The sequence below is a fragment of the Ovis aries genome, chromosome 4, assembly GCF_016772045.2.
Source record: "Ovis aries strain OAR_USU_Benz2616 breed Rambouillet chromosome 4, ARS-UI_Ramb_v3.0, whole genome shotgun sequence".
NCBI lineage: Eukaryota > Metazoa > Chordata > Mammalia > Artiodactyla > Bovidae > Ovis > Ovis aries.
In genome coordinates, this window is record NC_056057.1 from 100,520,052 (window position 1) to 100,544,771 (window position 24,720).

At 50.0% G+C, this 24,720-nt stretch overlaps 2 protein-coding genes across 7 annotated transcripts in view; one reads left to right on the plus strand and one right to left on the minus strand.

Annotated features, from left to right (window-relative positions):
• Nucleotides 1-1,285: 1,285 nt before the first annotated feature.
• Nucleotides 1,286-19,924, plus strand: STRA8 (stimulated by retinoic acid 8). The gene is made up of 8 exons (XM_027968835.3): nt 1,286-1,497; nt 5,168-5,243; nt 5,858-5,942; nt 9,069-9,287; nt 10,363-10,639; nt 14,333-14,406; nt 16,422-16,533; nt 19,690-19,924. Exons 1-8 carry the CDS (start codon nt 1,315-1,317, stop codon nt 19,762-19,764), a joined length of 1,101 nt encoding a protein of 366 aa, XP_027824636.2. The 5' UTR covers nt 1,286-1,314; the 3' UTR covers nt 19,765-19,924.
• The window catches only part of LOC101107957 (solute carrier family 23 member 1-like), a 64,780-nt gene continuing 57,743 nt past the window's right edge, over nt 17,684-24,720 (minus strand). For 5 of the 6 annotated variants that reach the window (XM_060414881.1, XM_042248878.1, XM_042248880.1 and 2 more), the window contains 2 exons: nt 23,696-23,791; nt 17,684-22,276 (listed from right to left, as the gene is read on the minus strand). In XM_060414881.1, coding sequence (XP_060270864.1) covers nt 22,032-22,276; nt 23,696-23,791 — 341 coding nt within the window. In that variant the 3' untranslated portion in view covers nt 17,684-22,031. The remainder of the gene's footprint in view (nt 22,277-23,695; nt 23,792-24,720) is intronic. The other variant, XM_042248879.1, reaches the window with a different exon arrangement.

Below are 24,720 nucleotides of genomic sequence, written 5' to 3' on the forward strand. Positions count from 1 at the left end.
AAATTGAGAACTGAAGGACAAGCTGACTCTAGATAGGTATAAACCAGGGGTGGGAAGTCGGGGCGTGGGGGGTGGGGCGTGGCATTCTAAGTAGGAGGAAAGAAAAAGACAGGCAGTGGCGGCCTCCTCTGGAGGCAGCAAGTCATGGGAGTGTCTGCCCCCTATAGGAGAGGCAGAGGACTGCACCCTCATCCGGTGCGGCAAACATCTCCACAGCCGGGCAGATCTTTCCAGAGGAATGTGTTTGGGTAAGAAACCTGAGAGGAAAGTCAAATTATCAGCATTGGCACAGGAGAGCTCTAGACTCCCTACAAGCCCAGAGGCCTTTGGCATTCATATTCCTAGACTATTTAGAGAATTTGAGATCCTGAGAGGACCTTGGTGTTTTTACCTCAGCCTAAATGTCAACCTAAATGCCCTGTTATCCAGGCACATGCATTTCTTTTTTATTTAAACAGGTAAAGAAGACTCATATTCTTAAATTCGAAAGGGTCTTGTTTTTCCCTGTACTGTGTGCTGTCCTTAGTCCCTCAGTTGTATCTGACTCTTTGTGACGCCATGGACTGTAGCCCACCAGGCTCCTCTGTTCATGGGATTCTCCAGGCAAGAATATTGGAGTGGGTTGCCATTTCCTCCTCCAGGGGATCTTCCTGACACAGGGTTCAAACCCAGGTATCCCTCATCGCAGGCAGATTCTTTACCATTAGTACCACCTGGGAAACACTTGTTTTTCTCTGGGCTTCCTGTTCACTTCACTGTTTCACTTTGCTTCCTATTAAAGATTTGTCTGTGTCTGGAAATTGGAGACTATAAAAGGTGGCCTCTGATGTAAACTAGCCCTCAGGCTGGATGGGCCTCTGATTCTGTAGCTGTCCTCCCAACCCAAAGAGGGGTGCCTTCTCAGGGTAGGAAAGACCTCACAGGGTTGGGAGACACCTGCCCCACCTCTCACAGACTGTAAAGAATGAGACCTCAGGGTATGGCCTACCCTCCTTGGCCTCCTTGGCCACCATGGTCAATTAACAAGTATCTAGTGAGAACCTGCAAGTTCCTGGAGCCTTCCTGCTGTAAAGCAGCAGTGCTCTTTGACTGTAAGTCAGGTATGAGCACCTTGGGTTTTCGGGAGTCGAGCTTCGATAACAGGTTTTGTATCACCTATGGTTGATTGTGTATCTGTTGTCGATTATACTCATTGGTTTGGGAACTTTTACTTGGGAATTGTTCCCCATTTGGCTTCAATCTACCTTCCTTTCTCTTTAATATTTTACCTTTACTATTTAGGGCCAAGCCAAGCCTAGCACCTTGCAGCTTCTCATGGAGACTGCAGGAGAAGGCGGCAACGCTGGCGGCAGAATGATGCCCCGGCGCCTGCAGGAGCTGGAGCAGCGGGTGGCCCGCAGACGCTTGTCCCAGGCCCGCCACAGAGCCACCCTGGCAGGGCTCTTCGGCAACCTCAGGAAGGCTGTTTACTCCCACTCTGATCTCACAGCCTCAAAGGTATGGGGACCGGAGGGTAGGGAGGAAAAGCTCCCACACATGGAAAGACTGTGGAGCCAGGGTGGGGACTGGCCTGGAGCTCCACCCCCGAGGGCTGTGGCTCGGGTGGGTCAGCGGCCCGCAGAGGACACCTCACAGCGCTCTGTCTGCTCGGGGCCCTACCTACCTGCTGCAGACAAGCCTGGCCTCAGGAGGGAAATGACCTGCCGAGAGGCCGGGTGAGCCAGCCACACCAATGCCCATCCCTCTCATGGGCTGTGGTGAGCCTCCAGCCGCTGCCTGGACCCTGCATTCCCACTGCAACACACACAACTCCCTCTCCCCAAGGCACACCCCCCACTACAGGGGCATGTGTGTCCCTCAGGTTTCATGCACTAACCAGGTCTTTCCCTAGGCGGCAGGACTCTCCAGGTAAGCATTTGTCTTTTCCTGATCTTAATTCTGCCTTTCTCCTTCCTGGGCTGTCGTACTGCTGACTGGTGTCTCTGGCGGAGCACAGAAGGTTCGCGTGGGTTCGGGTGGTGATGGAAGGGTGGAGTTGGTATCACCAGAGGGAGCAGTCAGGAGGTCTCCAACGTGGGGGAAGTTGTGGTAGCCTCAAGGCCCCTCACCCTCTTTAACGGAGGGAACTGGAATTCAGACAGGACCTGCCAGCTGCCAGGGAGAGGCCAGGTTTGGGGATCCAGGCCAGACCCTCTTTCCACCGTCCATCTTTCTGGACCAGCCCGTTGCCCTGAAACTGTGGGTTTCTGTCTGGGCTGGTGCTGCTTCCAGAGCAGGTGAACAGAAGAGCACCGCCCCCCAACACTCGTGGGCACAGGGCCAGAGCCTCTGTGGAAAACAGAGGAAGGTGCCCCAAGTGCCCTTGTGCCCGGATCCAAGGGGGGCAGGAAGAATCTCAAACGAGCTCCCACCTGCTCCTCTAGAAGGGTGTGGGGGGTGAGGGGTGGGGGAGCGCTGCTCCTCTGCCCGACACCCAGCTGTGGGCGCCTCATGGTGCTCTGTCTGCTGCTGCCTGAGAGCCGTGCCTTAGCTGCCCGCTGCAGACTAGGCCACATCCAGGCCTCTCAGCAAAGAGCCTGTCCAGAACAACTCTGCTCCGTGTCCCCGGGTGACATGCATCCAGGGGTGCACAACAACCCCAAGGCCCCTGTCACTGGCCAGTGAAGAATATGCAGAGACAGGCAGCACGACTGAAGAAAAGAACAGGTACTGGGGGCTGGCAGTAAGGAGTGGAAGTAAATCTAGAGGAAAACCCTCTGCACCCCTGAAAATTCATACCTCATGATGTGGTAGTGGAGAGCCTGGCTGTTAAGTGGCATCAGTCCACATGAGGTAGGTTCCTCACTAGGCTTCAGTTAACACATCGGTTAAACAGGGACACCAGTCACGGCTTCCTGAGGCCTGCCGTGGAGTTCAACAAGAAAAAGCATGAAAAACAGCACGGTCCTGGGTGGTTTAGAATGCGAGTATCGTTTCCCCATGCATCACCTCATTTATTCCTCCCAGCTCCGTTCATCTCACCCTCACTCTGCAGAGGAGCAAACTGAGGCTCCAGAAAGTTAGACTATTTGCCTGGGATGGCACAGCCAGGGGGCAGCCTGGAAATCAAATATCTTCTGTCCTGTCCTTCCTTTGCACTCCTGCTGGAGGGAGAACGCTGAATTTTGCATTTGTAGTGTCCATGCAGAACGGATTTGCCTTACAAGAGTGAGATCCAGACATATGGCAGCAAGGTCGTACTAGTTTTCTGTGGCTGTCAAAACAAAATACCATACACGAGGTGGCTTAGAACAACAGAAATGTCTCAGAGGTCTAGCCTCTAGAGGTTCAAAATCCAGGTGCTGGCTCCCTCTGACTGCCCTAGGGGAGAACACTTCCTGCCTCTTCTGGCTTCTGGCATTTGCTGGCAATCCTTGGCCTTCCCTGGCTTACAGAGGCGTCACTCCAGTCACTGTGTGTGTCTGTCTCTGTGTCCGAATTTCCCCTTTTATAAGGACACTGGTCATACTGGGTTAGAACCCACCCTCATGACCTCACGTTGACTTGATTACCTCGAGAAAGGCCCTGCTTCCAAATAAGGTCACGCTCACAGGCCTGGGGTTAGAACTTTAACACATCTTTTTTTAGGGGGACATAATTCAACTCAGACAAAGGTCCTAAGAAAATCAGCCTGCCAAAAATGTTGTAGATACAGAGTTTCAGTGAACAGCACCTGGCCTACGTGGCTCTGTTCTGGCCCAGGTGACACAGTCAGACTGCAAGGTGGGCATGGGGTGGCCACGCTGCGCGGACGCAGGTGACTGTCCTAGACCAGAGGGCTGGAAAGTCCTCGCCTCCCAAACCTGGGGTTCGGCCAGCCCGTCGGCCCCAGGTATCCCGAGTGGACAGCGTTCTTGCTGACCCAATGGTGTAATTCTGAGCCCGGGACGGGGGCCAGCAGATGGTGTAGGACGGCAGGGGCCCTGCTCTAAAGGAGCAGTCCGAGATCCCCGTGGTCTGCTGGATCTCAAGTCACCGTCCCATGGGTCTGCAGAGTGGCGTACCTTTAGTCGCCCTCCAGTCTCCTTTTCACACACCAGTGGGGCTCAGTCGGGCCCTCCAGGAGGGTGGGTCCCTCCACCTTCCCTGAAAGGCGCTCCCACGGTCCTCTGCGGCGCTTACCGAATTCTCCCGTTAAGAGGGGCTGTTGTGTGTTCTGTGTGATGAGTGGTTGTCTCCACGCTTACCTTCCCTATTAGAATGTCAGCAGCCTGAAAGCCGGGCAGTTTTATTTACTCTGTGACCCCAGGTTGGGCATACAGCTCTTTGCCCTTGTGCGTGCCTGAGGTCTGGGACTCCTCACAGGCACTGGGCGGTCTGAATAATACATAATATTCAGCGTTTCTCATTGTTGTAAAATCTTGCAGTTACCATTTTGACTTGACTAATGTTATATCCAGTGGTGAAGAAAGGAAAGGAGGGAGCAAGGAAATGCTTGCGATTCTATTTTTGCAGGACAGGAAATTCATAGTTCAACTTGACAGAGCATTTGATAAGACTTTAGGTCAACTAGAATGTATGCATCTGGCACACAAAAATACATTTTTGTATTTTTACTAACTAGTACATTTACTGGGAGAAGGCAATGGCACCCCACTCCAGTACTCTTGCCTGGAGAATCCCAGGGACGGGGGAGCCTGGTGGGCTGCCGTCTATGGGGTCGCACCGAGTCTGACACGACTGAAGCGACTTAGCAGCAGCAGCAGCAGCAGTACATTTACTAATACTAAACTAGTACATTTACCGTTAACCTGCCTGTAGCACACTGTGCGAAGTGAGCAGAAGTTAATGGGGGGAGGAGGGGGCTTTGTGCTGCCTCTACAGACATTGTCCATCCCAACTTCACAGTGCGTCTATAGTCGTTTGCAGCCCTAACTGTCTGCTGAACACAGCCTAATGGTTTCCAAATGCTTTGGTATTTCTGTGAGAACCATTCCCAGAACGCAAAGTAAATGTGGTGCCTTCTGTGGCTCAGAACTAGCTCCTACCCTTTCTGTCGACGATGTCAAAGACAGACTTCGCACCCAAGGTGGGGGTGGCTTCAGGCCAGGAAAGGGGCTTCCGTGTCCACAAAACCAACTCTGCGGGGGGAGGCTGGCTTCTCCGCACTGTCTGTCTCTGTCCTCAGTGGCAAGTTTTGAATAAGGCGAAGAATCGTATTCAGGAACTGGAACAAACTTTGGATAATCTGCTAAAGCTGAAAGGTAAGCAATCCATACCTGCCACCCCTCTGCCTCCCAGTGTAGGGCTGGTTGGTTTTTTCTGTTGAAAACAGAGAGATTGGGGTAAGCCAAGTGAACATATATTTACTGAGAGCCTACTATTTGCCAGGCACTGCACCTGGGCCAGGGGTACGATGAGATCCATGCCCCTGTCCTCAGTGAGTTTAGGGTCTGGCAGGATGGATGAACGTCAGCAGGCTGTGTGAGCAAGAGGAGTTTCTTCCCAGGTGTCTGACCTCCTCTTGAGAGGCCAGAGAAGTGTACCAGGGCTGTCCAACTTGAAAGCAAAGGGCAGAAGCTATCTCCCTTCTTTGGCATTCAGGCTGGACATTGGGGTTTCATGAGTCAGTGGAAGCTAAATTCTCAACGGGGTGCTCTCCATGCCTTGACTGAGAAGGGCCGGCTCAAGAAGCTCTTCCCCTGTCCCTCTCCCTCTCCCATCTAAAAAGAGAGGTGAAACTGGGCTCTTGACCCCTAACACTGAACCTGGGTGGGCTCAGCAACCACCCATGGTCCACACAGTCCAGAAAGGCAGGAGAGACTGGACCAAGTCCCGACTTTATCATGTGTGACCCTTGCCTTCAACTCCTTAATAGGATCTTTCAACCTGGAGGATGGGAATGCAAACAGCTTAGAGGAGGCCAAGAAAGAATATGCCAGCATGTACTCCAGAAACCCCAGGTAAAACCCCCAAGCACCAGGAGACCCAGGACACTCTGCTCTTCTGCCACGGTTCTGCTGCGGCTCGACAGCCCACCCTCCCCTCCAGAATGCAGAACAGAGTGAGAGGCACTGCTTATCTATTTAGAATGGCTTTGTGCTGGAGAGTTCTCGTCTCCATTTTACCCTAATCGCATGTATTGGATTTTTCCTGAATATAAAAATAATCCTACTTATTAACAGAAAATGTCAAAAAGAACAGAAGTACCTGAAAAAGACCATGAAAGTACTTATCTCACCACTCAAAGAAAATCAATGTAAACCATAAAGAATATCCTCATTTTTTTTATTTTGCACATTATTTTGTAGAGAAATGAGATCACAGTATTCATATAGTATGATAGCTTTAAAAAAAAACTTACCTAATGGTTTTACTGAAGGATACATAAGAAGATAAGGGAAATCTAAATCTCTGCCTACTTTCTAGCTTCACAGGAACCAAAGAAAAGCTAAAAAGGATGTCAGAGAAGAAAGGGAAAAGTAGTACATGCGGGTTCTGCAAGGGGAAGGGGAGCTGAAAGGGGAACCTCGTTTATAACAGCGCACTCAGACAAGAGAGGCTGCCTGACTAACGTCTCTCTCACACTTCTGTGATCTCACGTGGGACATTTAACGCTCACACCTTTTGACATGCACTTTGTAGCCTCCGTCTTTGCTGTGCTCTCAAAGGCTGGCCCAGGCCCCACGCCACCTTACCCTGCGCAGCTGCTCCAAGCGCGACCTGGACTCTGGGCACAGTGGCCGGGCCCTCGTCACCTCTGGTGGCACCAGGGTGTTCCCAGCACGGTGTGAGCTTAGACCGGCCTCCAAGGAGGCGCTGGAGTATGTGTGTAAACAGTTTTACTCACTCTGAAAAGGGGACTGCACACGGCTTGTGATCAGAGTCTCCCGATAACCTGCGGAAGCCAAGTGAGGTTGTTCCCCTCGTTTGGGGCGGTGTTACTGATTTCTTATATTGTCTTCTCTGCGCTTTTCTGTATTTGCAGTTTTTTAAAACAGCGAATGTGTACTATATCCTAAAGGAAATAATCAGGAGAAAAATGATTTAATTAAATTCACATTGTAGACACTGAGAATACAGAAAAGTATTACGAAGGATGTAATCACCTATAATCATAATCTGCACTGTTTGGTCATGTGGAGGCAAGTGTGTGTGTGTGTGTGTATTGAGTATACGTGGCAGGGTATTTGTGGCCATATTTTACAAATCAGACTGGCCCCAGCTAGAAATCAGCCTGGGAGATGATCTCAGTGAGGCAGACGTTAGCTATTGACTCCACCCCCCATTTATTACAGACGCCATGCTCTCCCTCCTGATTTAACATATGAACACTATCACATACTAAAATCTTATTAATACTTGTATCACCCACATGTGGGTGGCTAAATTTCTTTCAGAATCATATTAATTAGGGAAGATTTTTCACTAGAATTATTATAAACCTGCAATAATTAAAACTGTGGTACCAGTAGAGGACTAGATTGATTGCATTTTATAGTTACTATATTTTAAATTAATTAAATTATAAGTAAGCTTAAGTGCCTTAGTTCAGGGTCATTTGTATTTCCCTTCCTGGAAGCCTGTTTTTACCTAATTTTTGCCCATTTTCCTGTTTGGTTGGTGGTCTTTTTCTTATTTAGTGGTAGAAGCGCTTTATGTACAATGAGAAATCAGCTCTCCTTCTAGCATATAGATTACAAAGAATCATACCTTGGTTGGTTATTTTACTATTTCAGCATTTCTGTTTTTTGTTTAGTCCATGCAAAGTGAAGTCTAATCTGTCTATCTACAATGGCACCTGATGTTATGTGAATAGTCAGAAAGACTTCTTCCACTCTGAAATTAAACAGAAAGAGAGACAGCGAGAGGCTGAGACCCCTCCTATGTTTCTTCTGGTGCACTTGCTTTTTAACTCAGTCTGATGCCTTGGGGATTATTCCCCTCAGTATGAAGAGATTCTGGGCACAAGTCTTGGTTTTCCAAATTGTGTCATACTGTTTCATTCTCTTAAAACTATCTTCTGAAGAGCAGAATTTTGAAGTCCAATTTATTGCTTTCTTTTTTAGGTGGGGCTTTTAGTTTAAACCCAAGTATTTAACCATGGTTTGGGGTGCTACTGTAAATGCTACTTTTTAAAATTTCAATTTCCAGTTATTCATTGCTAGTATACAGAATACTACTGGGTTTTGTATATCAACTTTGTATTCTGAAACCTTGCTTCCTTCTTAGTTCTGGCCACATATTTTTAGGTTCTTTGGGATTTTCTGCATAGATAATCACATTGTCAGCAAAGACAGTTTTATTTCCTCCTATCCAATCTGTACACCTTTCATTTCTTTAGTTCACCTTATGGGATGGGCTATAATCTCCAGCATAATTTTGAATAGAAGTGGTAAGAGAGGACATCTTTCTCTTGTTCCTGATCTTGGCAGATAAACAATCTTTTACTACTAAGTATGCTGTTAGCTATAGGCTTTTTATAGATGCTCTTTATCAGGTTGAAGAAATTCCCTTCTGTTCCTAGTTTGCTGAGAGTTTTTAAAAACCATGAATGAATGTTGAATTTTGCCAAGTGCTTTTCTGCACATATTGAAATTAATATTTTTCCTTTAGTCTGTTGATATGGTAAACTACACTGATTGATTTTCAAAGCTTGGATAACCATCTTATATTCCTAGGATAAACTTCACTTGGTCATAATGTATTTATACATATCTAGGGTAGGGTAGGTAGGGTAAGAGGACCATGTTGTCTGCATGCTTGGGCCATCAGTCATGTCCAACTCTTTGCGACCCCATGGACTGTAGCCCACCAGGCTCCATCGTCCATGGGATTTTCCAGGCAAAAACATTGGAGCGGGTTGCCATTTCCAACTCCAGGGGATCTTCCTGACCCAGGGATCAAACCTGGGTGTCTTGTGTCTCCTGCACTGGCAGGCGGATTCTTTGCCACTGAGCCATCGCGGAAGCCCACTTATGCATAGATATAACATATATAAAATACGCTAAAACTGCGTTTCAATGTTTAGTCTTGATGTTCATGAAGGAAGTTAGTCTGTAAATGTCTTGTTTCTACTTCCTCCCCAGTCTGGTGTCAAATAAAGTTCATCGGAAAGGCTCGGACACTTGGTGCTCCTTCGAGGCAGCCGGGAAGGATGTGGAGGAGGAAGAAGAAGAGGAGGAGGAGGAGGAGGAAGACCAAGAAGAGGAGGAAGAGGATGAGGAGGTGGAGGAGGAAGAGGAGAAAAAAGTGGAGCTCTCACACTCCTCTGTCACTGTGCTGCCAGACCTGTTGGAATTTGAACGGTGTGAAAGGCCTGGCGCCCGTGGGGGAGGGGACAAGTGCTCCAGCGGGAGCACCCTGCAGGCCCTGAGTCACGGGCCCTCCGGATTTCCACACAGGAAGGGCTCGGGGGTGGGGCTGGCAGAGGGGCTAGAGAAATAGTCATGAAACCACATTTGCACAGCACATGCGCTGTGTTTCCTCAGACTGACTTTATCTGGGGTGACACTGTGGGGGATTTGAGGGCTAAAATGCCTCCCCACCCCCACAGCATTACTGGTCTTGGAGCAAGGGAAGCAGTGAGTGGCTAGCCCAGATTCCACCTGCTATTCACTGCTGCTGCTGCTGCTAAGTCGCGTCAGTCGTGTCCGACTCTGTGCGACCCCATAGACAGAAGCCCAACAGGCTCCCCCGTCCCTGGGATTCTCCCGGCAAGAACACTGGAGTGGGTTGCCATTTCCTTCTCCAGTGCATGAAAGTGAAAAGTGAAAGTGAAGTCGCTCAGTCATGTCTGACTCTTAACGACCCCATAGACGGCAGCCCACCAGGCTCCTCCATCCATGGGGTTCTCCAGGCAAGAGTACTGGAGTGGGTTGCCATTGCCTTCTCTGTGCTATTCACTGCTCCTCTGCAAACTGAAGGCTGAACACATCCATGTATGTGGGCTTGGAGGAGTTGGCCCAACAGAAAGAGGCTTACCCCACAGCTTCCAAATTTAAGCGAGCTCATACCATGTCTGCATATTCCCGGGCTCTAAATTTGAAGCCATGTTCCCCTGGTGAGAGAGTCAGCCTGCCCTGCCTCTCATCCTCTCTTCTGTCGGGCAGTAAGCTTCACAGAGGGCGCTGGGAGGACTTAGGAAGGGACCCCAAAACACAAAACTAAGTCGCCCGTGGCCCCCAAGCTGGCTCTGCACTGCTAGGGTCAGGGCTGGCAGGGACTAGTGAGGCTGAGTCCCTGGTGAAGCACAGTGCGGGGCAAGGCCTGTGCTCTTCACCGCCCCCCTTCCCCACCACGGGATCCCAAGGAGCCGCCGCGGGTTGGGGGACCTTGGGCCACTGGGTTCAGGTCTGGGGGTCACTGCCCTTTCGGTTGCAGGTACCTCAGCTTTTACAAGCAGACGATGGACTTTCTGATCAGGAACAGGATCATCTCCTCCAAGGAGGTGACGCTCCCCATCGTGTCCGCGGCCATCTCCCATCTGTGGCAGACCCTCTCGGAGGAGAGGAAGACCATCCTCTTGCACGCCTGGGAGCAGGCACAGAGCAGCCTCGTGGGGTCCTGTCCAGAGCCGGCCTGCCCCGAGGGTAGCATGAAGGACAGCGGGGTTGACAGCCAGGGGGCCAGCTGCTCGCTGGTCTCCACCCCTGAGGAGGTGAGCCAACCCAAGGGTGAGAGGGAGGGTGGATAGGAAGGAATGACTCCATCACCTGCCTGGAGACGCCCGGGGAAGTTAGCAGGGTTCCCACAGCCACCTGGAGGTGCTGTCTGGATGTTGGCGCAGTACGTTTCTGATTTTCCCGACATATATGCACAACCAGAGAACATTTATTTTTCTCCTGTTACCTTCCTGGCCTTTCCATGGGGATTACAGAAGAGACGGCTTAGAAGGCTGTATCCACTTGGATTTTTTCAGCTTCAAGTACTCGCTCATTAAACCAAGAGGTGATGTACTCTGCCCACCCGGGAGGGCCTGCGCGGCGGGAGGACTTCCGCTACATCTCCCGGCCATGTGGCCGTAGATTCGGTTCTTTCCTTCTCCCTGCTCTGCCTCCTCTCAGGGCTGGCATCTCACCTTTCCCGCCCTCCCCATTTACCGCACGGGGTATAATTGTGGAATGGCGGCTGGTAGCAATCAAGTTATTATTCCTCCTCCTCTGCATCAGTTCAGTTCAGTTCAGTCCAGTCGCTCAGCTGTGTCCAACTCTTTGCGGCCCTATCTATGGACTGCAGCATGCCAGGCCTCCCTGTCCATCACCAACTCCCGGAGTTTACTCAAACTCATGCCCATTGGGTTGGTGATGCCATCCAACCATCTCATCCTCTGTCGTCCCCTTCTCCTCCTGCCTTCAGTCTTTCTCAGCATCAGGATCTTTTCCAAGGAGTCAGTTCTTCACATCAGGTGGCCAAAGTATTGGAGTTTAAGCTTCAGCATCAGTCCTTCCAATGAATATTCACGACTGATTTCCTTTAGGATGGACTGGTTGGATCTCCTTGCAGTCCAAGGGACACTCAGGCATCTTCTCCAACACCAGAGTTCAAAATCATCAATTCTTCGGTGCTCAGGTTTCTTTACAGTCCAAGTCTCACATCCATACATCCTCTCCTTCAGGCAAGAGAAAAGACTGCCTCTGGCTCTTTCTTAAGCATCAGGGAGGAACATCTCCAGAAATTTCCACCCTCAGTTCCCTCTCACCCCGCAGAGTATTAATAGAGCGGAGGTACCCACACCTTTACTGTAAATGCTCGGAGTTCGAGCTGTTAACCCCAGCCATGGTCAGCCAAGCGGAGCGCTGGTGGGCATTAGCGGTAGCTGAGCGCTGAGATCTAAGTGGGCTCCTCCGCTGCTCTTTCAGAATTAGGACAGCCCGGAAGGCTGCTGCTCCCACTTGGGGCCACATCTCTCCTCCCTGCTCTAGTGGGGCGGGCGACTCTTTGCTTCTCTGCTGCTAATCTAGTGCTCTGCAGGACATTCAGCTTGCATGGCACCACCGCCCTGCTTTGCCCTGACTTTTCAAACATTCCTCAGTGGGTGGTTTCTTTAAGGAGATGTCCGGTGTCTCTCTGGGGAGTCTTCGAGCCAGAGAACCTCCAGATGCCTCTGATGCTGGGGGAACAGCCCTTGTTGCTCACTCAGTCATATCTGACTCTTTGTGACCCCCATGGACTGCACACGCCAGGCTTCCCTGTTCTTCACTGTCTCCTGGAGTTTGCTCAAACTCATGTCCATTAAGTTGGTGACGCCATCCAACCATCTCATCTTTTGTTGTCCCCTTCTCCTGCCTTCTATCCTTCCTTAGCATCAGGGTCTTTTTCCAATGAGTTGGCTCTTCGTATCAGGTGGCCAAAGCATTGGAGCTTCAACTTCATCAGTCCTTCCAATGAATATTCAGGGTTGATTTCCTTTAAAACAGACTGGTTTAATCTCCTAGGTGTCCAAAGGACTCTCAAGAGTCTTCTCCAGCACCACAGTTAGAAAGCATCAGTTCTTCAGCAGTCTTTTTTATTGTCCAGCTCGCACATCCCTGCAGGAAAAACCATAGCTTTGACTAGACGGACCTTTGTTGGCAAAGTAATGTCTCTGCTGTCTAGGTTTGTCATAGGTTTTCTTCCAAGGAGCAAGTGTCTTTTAATTTCATGGTTGCAGTCACCCTCTGCACTGATTTTCAGTTCAGTTCAGTTCAGTCACTCAGTCATGTCCGACTCTTTGCGACCCCATGAACTGCAGCACGCCAGGCCTCCCTATCCATCACCAACTCCCGGAGTTCACTCAGACTCACATCCATTGAGTCGGTGATGCCATCCAGCCATCTGATCCTCTGTCGTCCCCTTTTCCTCCCGCCTCCAATCTCTCTCAGCACCAGAGTCTTTTCCAATGAGTCAACTTTTTGCATGAGGTGGCCAAAGTACTGGAGCTTTGGAACCCCCAAATAAAGTCTCTCACTGTGTCCATTGTTTCCCCAGCTATTTGCCATGAAGTGATGGGACCAGATGCCATAATCTTCATTTTTTGAATGTTGAGTTTTAAGCCAGCTTTTTCACTCTCCTTTTACTCCTTCATCAAGAAACTCTTTAATTCCTCTTTCCTTTCTGCCATACGGGTGGTGTCATCTGCATATCTGAAGTTATTGATATTTCTCCCAGAAATCTTGATTCCAGCTTGTGCTTCATCCAGCCCAGCATTTCCCATGTACTCTGCATACAAGTTAAATAAACAGGGTGACAGTATGCAGCCTTGATGTACTCCTTTCCCAATTTGGAACCAGTCCATTGTTCCATGTCCAGTTCCAACTGTTGCTTCTTGACCTGCATACAGGTTTCTCAGGAGGCAGGTAAGGTGGACTGGTATTCCCATCTCTAAGAATTTTCCACAGTGTGTTGTGATCTATAAAGGCTTTACCTTTGAAGTAGTCAATGAAGCAGAGGCTTTTCTGGAATTCTTTAGCTTTTTCTATGCTCCAATAGACAGCCCTGGATGCCCCATTCTCTGGGGGGCTTCCTAGACACCAGGACCCGGGCATGGAAAACTACTGTTGCCTCACCCAGTCCTTCCAGTTCACAGGCGAGGCCCAGCATGTGGGAGGACCTATCCAGGATGCCTAATTCCTGCTCTAAGGATTGCATCCTTCATCACATATTCTTTTTTTTTTTTTTTTCAAATCTCTGCCCTTTGGTCTCTAGTTTATTGTTGACCCTCAAGACTTCTCAAGTGGAGTTTAGTTAAAAGGCAGGCGCTAGGCTATTACTCTAGACCCACTGAATCTGAGTCTTTGAGGGGATGGCTCAGAATCTGTTTTTATCAAGCACCCCAAGTGACTGGTGTGACTGCAAGGGACTCCCAAGGTGGAGTGAGGTTGGGGCAGGGACGTGGGAGGGAGCGGGTTGACTGTGGCATATCCACCCTGGGAGTGGGCTCTCTGCAACCTAACCCCCCAGCCCCGTTAACCTCTGTTCCCCTAGCATGAAACTGCTAGATTGCGGACCCTGGGCTCAGTCTGTCCCTTGGGCGGTGTAAATGAGCCCTTTCCCATGTAAACAGAGGCTCACCTCTGGCTGTTGCCTCTCCCACCTAAGCTCCCACCCTCTTTAGAAAGAGGAGACCGTGGTCCCCAGTGCTTCCCCATCTCTCAGCCACTCTCTGGGGTTGGCAGTTTTTTCTGGGTGGTCAAGAACTTAATATTCATCCCCTGTAAAGGTCACCAAGCAGAGACCCTGGGTTTGGGCCTCAGCTTTAACATGCATCCCTTTGGGGACAGGGGGTAGGGAGACGTTCTATCCCTTGGCAACCAAGAGCAAACATCAGAGTGTGGCAGATTTCTGACACGTGAAGTTTTGTGGTTTCTTTCAGATCCTTTTTGAAGATGCCTTCGATGTGGCAAATTCCCTGGACAAAAGTGAAGCTCCAGGCACATCTAGCCTCAGGTGAGGAGGGGTATGAGACTGTGTGTGTGTATCCCTGTTGGGGTGTTCAGGACCCTCTCCCTTGCAGCCTCTCAGAGGGGAGCATAATTCAGTGGAAGTTCTCGGAAATCCACTTTTTCCTGTGATTCAGAAAAGGCTGGTTCTAGGATTGTGCCATTGCCCTGGGGAGGATCTTCTCTGGGGTTTCTTCAGCAGAGACAGTTCTTCCGTTGTGATCCAGGGCTGAGATACATCAGCCAGAGTTGTCAACTCTAGGTGGTTTGAACTGTCTCCTGGGGTGAGCTGGCCATGGGTGGGTTACAGCAGTCAGTCTGGTTTGAGAGGTGGACACAGAGAGGTGTTGAGAGGTTACAGCAGTCAGTCTGGTTGAGAGGTGGGCCAACATGGAAACAGGCCCCATGCCTGAGCCTTGGGGTGAGTGACTGAGTCTCTGAGCTGCACAAGGGGAGAAGCTGTTTTCACAGTGCTGATGGGAAGGATGTAGAAGGAGGGATGACCCCTTGAAGTCAGAAGAGCATCTGGCGAGATTTTAAAACAAGAAGCAGCTTGTTTTTTTTTAAACACACACACACACAGAGTTGTGTTTTCTCAGAAAGAGAGAGTTTAGGACTAAAATTTCCTTGCTACTTTGAAAAGCTGTGGTCTTACAACCTACAAGCACAGCCCCCTCAGATACCTGGTTAAAAAGAAGCGTCCAGTGGTTAAGACTCCACACTTTCAAAGCAGGGGGCCCAGGATTGATCCCTGGTCAGGGCACTAGATCCTGCGTGCTGCTAGTAAGACCCACACAGCCAAATGAATAACTTTTTTTTTTAATTTAAAGAAGCAAGAACATGTAGCTTTCTGCCTTGGGAATGAGGTGACATTCATGTTCTCATGATCCCAAAGAACATCTCCATTCTTTCTGAGGCCTGTGGCTCCAGCCCAGAACCCTGGTGGCCTGCAGGCAGATGAGATGTCAGCATTTGCAACTCAGCTGCCACCCCCTCCCCCACCCCCAGCCCAGCCAGAGTTGCCCAAAATCTCAAAGCGATTTTCCGTGGTGACTCTTCCCAGCTATGTAGTTTGATTTTGCTGAAACCATCTGGAGACAGACATTGCTATCTCTTTGTTGGGCTTGGGCTGTGAACACAATTTGGTTGAAAAGTGTACTTGGCAAATAATTTTGTTAACTCCTCACCCTGCTGGTGGAATAGAAAACAACCAATTAGGGGAAACATTTTTTTTTTCTTTCTTTCCCCAGAAAGGCAGAGGGTTGCTGCCAGGGTTCCCAAGCTGACTGTGAGGCCTCATTCCAGCAGGAAGCGAGGTCAAAGCACCACCAGCTGTCCAGGCCTGATTCACAGTCCTTGGTAGGCTTCTCCCCTTGTCCCAGGAAACAGCAGGAAAAGAATCTTCAGGGCAGCCTTCCGTCTGTGCCAGGGCTGGCGTTTCACGTTAGACCTCCTGAGCAGAGGCATGTCAAGGGACTGAACTTGATCGTGCCCTGTGCTTCCTGAGCCTGAGCAGCCACGGGTGGGAGCAGAGCCTGACTGGGCGGAGAGGAAATCTTGCTCCTTGTTCCCCAGGCCACAGCTCAGAACACTGAACTAGGACCCATGGGCCAGTCTCCCTGTAGTCTTGCTTTCCCAGCAGCTTCCAGACATGATGCTGGAACTGGGGCTGTGCAAACCTTCCACAGAAGGCTCTGGGCCACTAGAGGGTTGAGCTGCGTGCTTCAAAGTGTTTGGTGGTCATTGTAATCCAGATATTTTTAGAGGGTGCAAGCAGAGGTGGAGATTGAGGGCAGGATGAGAAGCGGGCAACAGAGGATGAGATGGCGGATGGCATCACCAAATGAATGGACATGTATTTGAGCAAACTCTGTGAGATGGTGAATGACAGGGAAGCCTGGCATGCTGCAGTCCATGGGGTTGCAAAGAGTCAGACACGACTTAGTGCCTGAACAGCAACAACAAAGTAGAGGTAAAAAGTTAGGATTCTAACTGCTGTTTCTTCCTCCTTTCTGCCCTTAGTTCCGTGCTGGCTGCCTGCAACTCAAAAACTCCTGAGGATAAGTTTCAGCTCTACGTGCAGATCATCGATTTTTTCAAAGGCCTTTGCTGTGTTAACACTCAGGTCAAACAGGTAGGATGGAGCAGGGTGCAGTCAGGCCTTGGCTCGTCTCCCCTCGGATGGTGGGCTCTGGAGGGGAGCACGGGCTGCAGCTCCCCCAGTTCACAGCACGGAGGGACGTTCTTCCATGGATAGTTGACTTTAGTCTAATGCATCTTGTGGAAGGAGAATGTCCAGGGAAGCAGGGAAGAGGCAGAGGGATGCTCTTCAGGGCGCATCCGAGCCTGAGAGCCTTGAGGCAGGGACCAGACCTCAGAGACCTGGCTCTTGGCAGGCCTTCCTACATGTGTGATTCCTTGATGCCTTTCTGAGAGGCTGAACTAGTTCATCATTTTCTGAGACCCTGGGGTAATGTTTGCTGTCAGCTTTTGAAGGATATTAATTTCTGCTTCCAAAAAGCTGACTGTGCAGCCCACAGTGACATGCATTGTGGGGGTCTTGGTTAGAAGGTCCATTCCTGGAAGTTTCCATGGAGGGAGGGGGTTATTCATGAGCTGCCAAGGAGACAGCCCCTTTCAGATGCAGAGGCATGGATTTTCCCACTGATTTAGCAAAAATATAGCTGTTTATTTTAAAAGATGCGTGATAGTGATGAAAATGTCCCAAAATAATCAGGGAAGCTTTTCAGTGTGGCCCTTTTCCTGCTCACCCTTCACTTTCCTCTGCTGAGACCACTTGGAGCCAAGGCCCTTTCCTGCAGTTTGCTCTCTGCAGCCCCCACCAACCCTTGGCTGCCAGCCCTGACCACTGAGTCCCTTTCTCTGGACACAGTGAAGTCAGGTCACTTTACCAAGGCTTTGAGAGCAGATGGATGGGACGGTCTTTGTTTTCCCCACTTCATTACCTTACACATAGCAGGAAAGAAAGAACTGGCAGGACTGGAGCTCATGTAAAGCACAGGCGCTCAGACTTGACCCACCTAGGGAGCTCATTGGAATGCAAATTCCTGACATCCCCACACTCAAGATTTCCATTCAGTGCTGTGAGATGTGGCCCCAGGAATCTGTGTCTTGAACAAGCTGCCCAAGTGTCCTCATGCAGGAGGCCTCAGGCCTTGGTACAGGGTGTGTAAAGAGGGCAACTGCATTCTCTTCCTTGTTCATCCCAGTACCTGTATTGGTTTCCTAGGACTGATGTAACAAATTACCACAAACTCAGGGGCTTAAAACAACAAAAATTTATTCTCCCAGAAGGCCCAGTTGTGGTGTTGACCCGCCATGCTCCCTCTGAAAGCTCTAGGGGAGAACTGTCCCTGCCTTTTCCTGGCTCCCGGTGGCTCCCCGCAACACCGGAGGTCCCTGCACTTGCAGCTGCATTGCTGCCTCCATCTTCTGTGCATCTCTGTGTCCTTCTCATCTTGTAAGGACACCTACCATTTGGATCGAGGGCACACCCCAAATCCAGGATGACTTCAGCTTACAGCTTTAGTTAATCACATCTGCACAGACTCTAGTTTCAAATAGGCTCCAGGTGGACATGAACTGGAGGGAATGCTACTAAACACACTTCAGCACCCAGTCCCAGCAGACACCTCTTACAGCCTAGCACTTTCACAGATCTGCAGTTGAAAAGTCCCTCATCATCGTTTTCAGGGGCTTAGAGATAGCTGGATGGCATCACCGACTCAATGGACATGAGTTTGGGTAAACTCCGGGAGCTGGTGATGGACAGGGAGGCCTGGCATGCTGCGGTTCATGGGGTCGCAAAGAGTTGGACGTGACCGAGCGACTGATCTGAACTGACTGAAGGAGGCAGAACATTTGGAATGACACCCGGGCCCTCTATGACAGGCTCCAGTGTGTGGCTCCCTCCCCAGATGTTTGGCCTCGGGGCATCCTCCACATTCCAGCTCCCCCTTTTCTCAACCTTTGCCACCATCCTCACCCTAAACGCGGGGTCCGGGTGATTTTCCTTTGACCAGTTCTTCCCCCTCTTGGATGCTCTGGCTCTGATGTGCCCCACCCCTATCAGGAGGGCACAGCAGATGAGGGCCATTCTCTGGAGCTTCATTCTCAGAATCACCCCCAGTCTGGTCCCACATCCATGAGATGGTTGGCTGGATTAGGGGTGCTTCCCAAGGCCCAAGGGAATCAACCCTTAAAGAACAGCGCTAACAAACTACAGGGGTGATTTTCTGCTGGGGTGGGGGTATGCAGGAAGAACACAAACCCAGGAATGTACTTTTAGGGGAAGAGGCAATGAGGAATCAGGTTAGCTGGTGTCATGTTAAGGGAATGAGAAACACTTGCTAAATTAACATAATGCTGTTTCTTTTCAAAATGATCCCTAAATAGCTAACCCATGTGGTTTAAAGTTTAACTGTTACCAAAAGATGTACAAAGAAAAGATAGTCTCACCTACTGATGTTCCTTGTTCCTATTGCAGTCCCTCCCCTAAAGGCAATTATCATGACCAGTTTCTTATACAGTCATCCAGAAATATTCTCCAGCTACTTATATAATCTATCAAATACAAATGGTATTCCCAGGTGGCTCTAGTGGTAAAGAATCTGCCTGCAATGCAGGAGACCCAGGTTTGATCCCTGGCTTGGGAAGATCTCCTGGAGAAGGAAATAGCAACCCACTCCAATATTCTTGCCTGGAAAATCCCGGGGACAGAGAAGTCTAGCAGGCTACAGTCCATGGGATCGCAAAGAGTCAGACTCAGCTGAGCACACATACGTCAAATGCAGATGGCAGCCCACCATACACACTGCTCTGGATCTCGCTCTTTTAAAATAATGTATCCCACAGAGAAGGATCCCATTCCTTTTATTGGAAGCAGCTGCAGAGTATTCCATGGGTGGGTGCATCGTGGTATAATTCATCATCCTCTGTTGAGGGCATTTGGATAAAGCTTTAAGATTGCCCCTGTCTCGCTCATGCGTTCTTAGAAATCCCCAGGAGAGGACAGAAGCCAGTTCTACTGTATCCAGGAGAAGCCCTTCTGGAGACTGTAGAGTACGGAGTCGAGTGAAATGGAAATGGACTCCCTGCCCCTCATTGCTCTTAACTTCCTGGCTGGAAGCTGGAGGAGAAGATACCGCTGAAGAGATGTGGGGGAGAAGCAGAGGGAGGAGGCATGCCTGAGATGGTGGGGCCATCTCCCCCGCCTGAGGCCTGGAGCCCTCAAATAAAACTTGAATCCTCTTCTACTGGTGTTTTGCAGGAACCGGACCTTCCTGTTGACGATGAGATGATAATGTTGAGGTGCACGGAGACATTTGATGATGAAGATCTGTGATGCAGGAGGGCTGGAAGCAGGAGGGGATGGAGGAGGCTGGAGGTCTCCGGCTTTGAGTTCTGGCAGCCCAAGTTGCCCCTGCCTTGGCATTTTGGAGTGGGCTGCCCCGAAAGCATTTTGATGGTTGTAGTTTCTGGTTGTTATAAAGTATTTAAGAATAGTGTGGTTGTGTGTCGGTCTTTCGGGGTTGTTTTGAATGAGGTGCTGGCCTGCTGCAGGGGGTACCAGATGCACCCGAGGACCAGGCAATGAGTCTTTCAAGAACAGGACGGCCAGGATCTGTCCCATGACACTGGGTACTTGCAGCACACCTGGTTCAGGGCATTGTGTTGATAGGTTCTAGAGAGCTCTGGCGTCCACCCCACATCCTGCAAGCTCTAATAGCCCAGGAGCAATGCTGACCTCAATCTTGTGCTCCAAGTCGCCAAGGCAGAATCACCTATATTTGCTTCTTTTGCAATAAAGACTCCTGAATGGAGTCCACGTCAGGTCCCACAGTACTCGGAATGCTTTTTGGTGAGGCTGCTGGGCAGAATGCATCAGTGCACTTGGGCCTGTGTACTGGGGGTGATGGTTATTATTACTTGTCAGCTTGGCAAGGCCATAGTACCCAGGTACTTGGTCAAACATTTTTATAGATATTTCTATGAAGGTTTTAGGTGTTTGTTTTTTTTTTTTTTTTTAGAAGAGATTAACATTTAAATCAGCAGACTTTGAGTAAAGCAGATTACTGTGGGCCTCATCGAATAAGTTGAAGGACCGAACAGACCACTCTTGCGACCCCGTGGCCCTGAATTCTCCAGGCCAGGATACTGGAGTGGATAGCCTTTCACCTTGGGTCATCCAAACCCAGGGATCAAACCCAGGTCTCCCATATTGCAGGCAGATTCTTTACCAGCTGAGCCACAAAGGAAGTCCAAGAATACTGGAGTGGGTAGTCTATCCTTTCTCCAGTGGAGCTTCCCAACCCAGGAATCGAACCAGGGTCTCCTGCATTGCAGGCAGATTCTTTACCAACTGAGCTATCAGGGAAGCCCTAACCTCGCTCAGGAAGAGGGAATTCTTCCAGTCACTGCCTTCAGATTCCAGCTGCAACTCGTCCCAGCCTGCATGGCCTGCGCTGCAGACTTCAGACTTGCCAGCCTCCACAATCACCTGAGCCCAATCCTGAAGTCAATCTCTCCATCTGCCTTCCCCATATGTGTGTGTGTACATATATATCTCTAGACATACATGTATATATATATGTATGTACACAGACACCCTATTGGCTCTGTTTCTCTGGAGAATCCTGACTAATCCATTGAGGATGCAGAGAGAACAGGTTCACCTGGCTCTGTATAGTTTATGAATCATGACAACAGTGGCTCCACTCCACTGAAGGCTTTTCAAAGGCTTTGGCTGTTTCATGTCCCTGTGAGAACCTGCAGTGCAGGTTAAGTCTTAGGTCCAAACCTGGTGCCATCTGACTCGACACCCCCGGTGCTCACTGCCTCACCATACCATCCTGTGATGCACTATGTGACGCCAAGGACTAGCACTGGGGATATGCAGGGACTGTAGCTTTGCAGACCCTTCAGGGTTTACAGGGGCTTCCCAGGTGGCACTAGTGGTAAGAACCTGCCTGCCAAGGCAGGAGAAGTAAGAGAGGTGAGTTCCATCCCTGGGTGCAAAGATCCCCTGCGGGAGGAAGTGGCAACCCACCCCCGTATTCCTGCCTGGAGAGTCCCATGGACAGAGGAGCCTGGCGGTCTACAGTCCATAGGGTTGCACAGAGTCAGAGTCGGACACGACTGAAGTGACTTAGCACAAGCACAGCATTTACAAATGGCAGGGGCCTGGAGGGGAGGGGCCTGATTGGGAGGAACCTGGATGGGAGGGGTCAGCAGGCCTCATACTTCTTTGCGGAGGAAGAGATATGTTACTGTCACCTTTTAGCTAACAGCCCCATCTCTGTTCCCTGCCCCACCCAAAGCCTCTGCCTCCCAAAGCATCAAAATACTGCCTAGAGGCTTCCTGTGTGGACACCAGTCTGCCCTGGTTTACCCTGGAGACAGGAGGGCTGAGCACGGTGTAAGGATGTAGCTTGAGGCCAGGCCTCGCTGACTCGCTGACGGGGTCACAGCACGCTTGCCTGGCCTTCATCTAACATGTATCTAACTCTGCCACCATGTGTGGGGTGCAGAGGCGCTCAAGATGACAGGGTACCTCCCACAGAGGGTGGGGCGAGGAGCACACTGGGTGGGGGCGGTGCAGAAGGAGCCGTCTCACATCCGAGTGTCTGTGGCGCTCGGGGGCCGCTCTCCTGAGGAGTCCCAGGGCCAGAGCGAGAGCTGGCTCACTCCCACCGCACCTTCCCGGGGCCAGAAGGGGAGGTACTGGGCGCAGGAGGACGTGCAGAACCTGGTGCCGATCCCCCAGGGGAGGCCGTAGACCTCCAAAGCCTTCGTAGTCTCCTCAGACTCCTCCTGGACTTGATTCCATGCCAGAAGGCCTCTCTCCTCCAGACTTCCTAATAGGAGACAGCGAGCGAGGTCAGGACTGGGCCCCAAGGGAGCCGGCGGACCTGGGCAGGGGGAGCCTCTGGAGAGTTCGCAATACCCTTGTCCTGTGGGCAGCTCCTCCTTCTCCTCCTCCCAGCCCATCCCAAGAATCAGCTCAGCTCAACTCCGCCCAACTCAACTCAATGGATGTGACAGCAGGACCATAAGGAACACTTGAGCGCCAAAGAATTGATGCTTTAGAGCTATAGTGCTAGAGAAGACTCTTGGGAGTCCCTTGGACAGCAAGGAGATCCAACCAGTCAAACCTAAAGGAAATCAACCCTGAATATGCATTGGAAGGACTGATGCTGAAGCTGAAGCTCCCAATGCTTTGACCATCTGATTAGAGCTGACTCACTGGAAAAGACCCTGATGCTGGGAAAGATTGATGGCAGGAGGAGAAGGGAATGACAGAGGATGAGATGGTTGGATGGCATCACCGACTCAGTGGACATGAGTCTGAGTAAGCTCGGGAGCTGATGATGGACAGGGAGGCCTGGCATGCTGCAGTCCTTGGGGTCACAAAGAGTCAGACACGACTGAGTGACTAAACAACAACAACTCAGCTCATCACCAGGAGTTTTCTGAGCTCTAGGGTACGACCTTCTATGTACCACTGTTCTTGCCTCATCTTCCAGGGTGGACCTTTCTATGTTTCAATGTTTCTGGAATGCAGGTGTATTTTATATTTGGTGGCGAGAAGAAACGTGGAAAACCAAATATCATGAAGCAGGAGTTATTAGAGAGGTCCTTTCAAGAAACTTTCGGAGGACCAAGAAGGGAGCACGGAAAGCCACCAGTGAGGACAACTCTGCACCCTTCACCGGACTCATCCTCAGCACTGATGGGTTTGGGGTGCTCATCACCACACTCGGTGCCCTGTATTGTAATGGTCTGTGGTTGTGTCTCCCTTTCCCACAAGCCTGTGAGGCTCCAGAAGGCCGGGCATGTCCTGCTGCTCTCTATACGCTCAGTACAGAGCACCTGGAGCTCAGCACACCAGCTATGGCTTTTGCTGGAATGTGAATATATGCATGTGTTCTCTCCCTCCCCAGCTAGACTGCAGGCTATAAGAGAGCTGGGGCTGTGCCTTTTGTGCCTTGCTTCTGGTATATTTCTCACCTTAGGGTCCTTTTATGGCTGAACTGTGCTCACCCACCCACCCCCAAAATCATATGTTGAAGCCCTAACCCCTCTCCTCACATTCCTCAGAGTGTGATTATATTTGTAGACAGGGACTTTAAATCACCCCACCCAGACCCTGGACCCGCTCAGGGTATGCTGTAGCCAGCCTCACATGGGAACTGGGGCTAGGGAAGCAACGTGGGTGGCCCTAATGCTAACCATCTACCCAAACTGCCAACTTACAGGGCAAAGATGAGCCCTACCAGGGATGGTGTTGTCCAACAGAAATCCCAGAAATCCACCAACAAACATGCCTGTGGTCAGCAGCACCTGGATGACTTGGTCCAGCTGAGTAATCCCTAGAGTGGAGACAAAAGTGACAGGGAAAAAATGGGCATAGGATCTTGACAGACTTTTCCAAAGAAGATGTCTAGATGACCGATGAGTACATGAAAGGTGTTCAACATCACTGATATCAGGGAAATGCAAATCAAAATCACAGTGAGATATTCATCTCACACCTATGAGGATGGCTTTTACCAAAAAGAACTAAGAAGTGTTGGCAAGAATGTGGAAAAATAGAAACCCTTATGCATCATTGATGGGACTGTAAATTAGTGCAGCCATATGGAATAGAGCCATATGGATGTTCCTCAAAAAATTAAAAATAGAACTACCATTCAGTTCAGTTCAGTCGCTCAGTCGTGTCCGACTCTTTGTGACCCCATGAATTGCAGCATGCCAGGCCTCCCTGTCCATCCGTATGACCCAGCAATTCCACTTCTGAGTATTTATTCAAGGAAAATGAAAACACCAACTCAAAAAGACAGATACACAACCACATTCACAGTAGCATTATTTACAACAGCCAAGATATCGAAACAACCTGTGTTCATCGGTGGATGAGCTACTAAAGAAAATGTGTATGTTTACAATGGATATTATCCAGCCATAAGGAAAAGAATGAAATGTCGCTGTTTACACAACATGGATAGACCTTGAGGGCATTGTGCTGTGAAATAAATCAGAGAGAGAAAAACAAATATGTATGATCTCATTATATGTAGACTCTTAAAAAAAAAAAAACCTCATAGAAAAAGAGGTCAGATTTGCAGTTACCAGAAGTGGGAAGTGGGAGAAGAAGGAGGCGCTGGAGGAGGGTGATCAAAAGGTACACACTTCCAGTTATGAGATAAGTATGAGCAGAGTAATGTACAACATGAGAACTAGAGTTAATGCTGTTGTACGTTAACCATACAGTTCTTAACAGAATAAACCCTAAGAGTTC

Bases quoted from the DNA above. Each gene is read 5' to 3' on its own strand.
- STRA8 (XM_027968835.3), top strand. From the start codon at position 1,315: ATGGAGACTGCAGGAGAAGGCGGCAACGCTGGCGGCAGAATGATGCCC. The intron at 5,244-5,857 runs GTAAGCAATCCA...ACTCCTTAATAG, and splicing joins TAATCTGCTAAAGCTGAAAG to GATCTTTCAACCTGGAGGAT. The intron at 10,640-14,332 runs GTGAGCCAACCC...GGTTTCTTTCAG, and splicing joins TGGTCTCCACCCCTGAGGAG to ATCCTTTTTGAAGATGCCTT.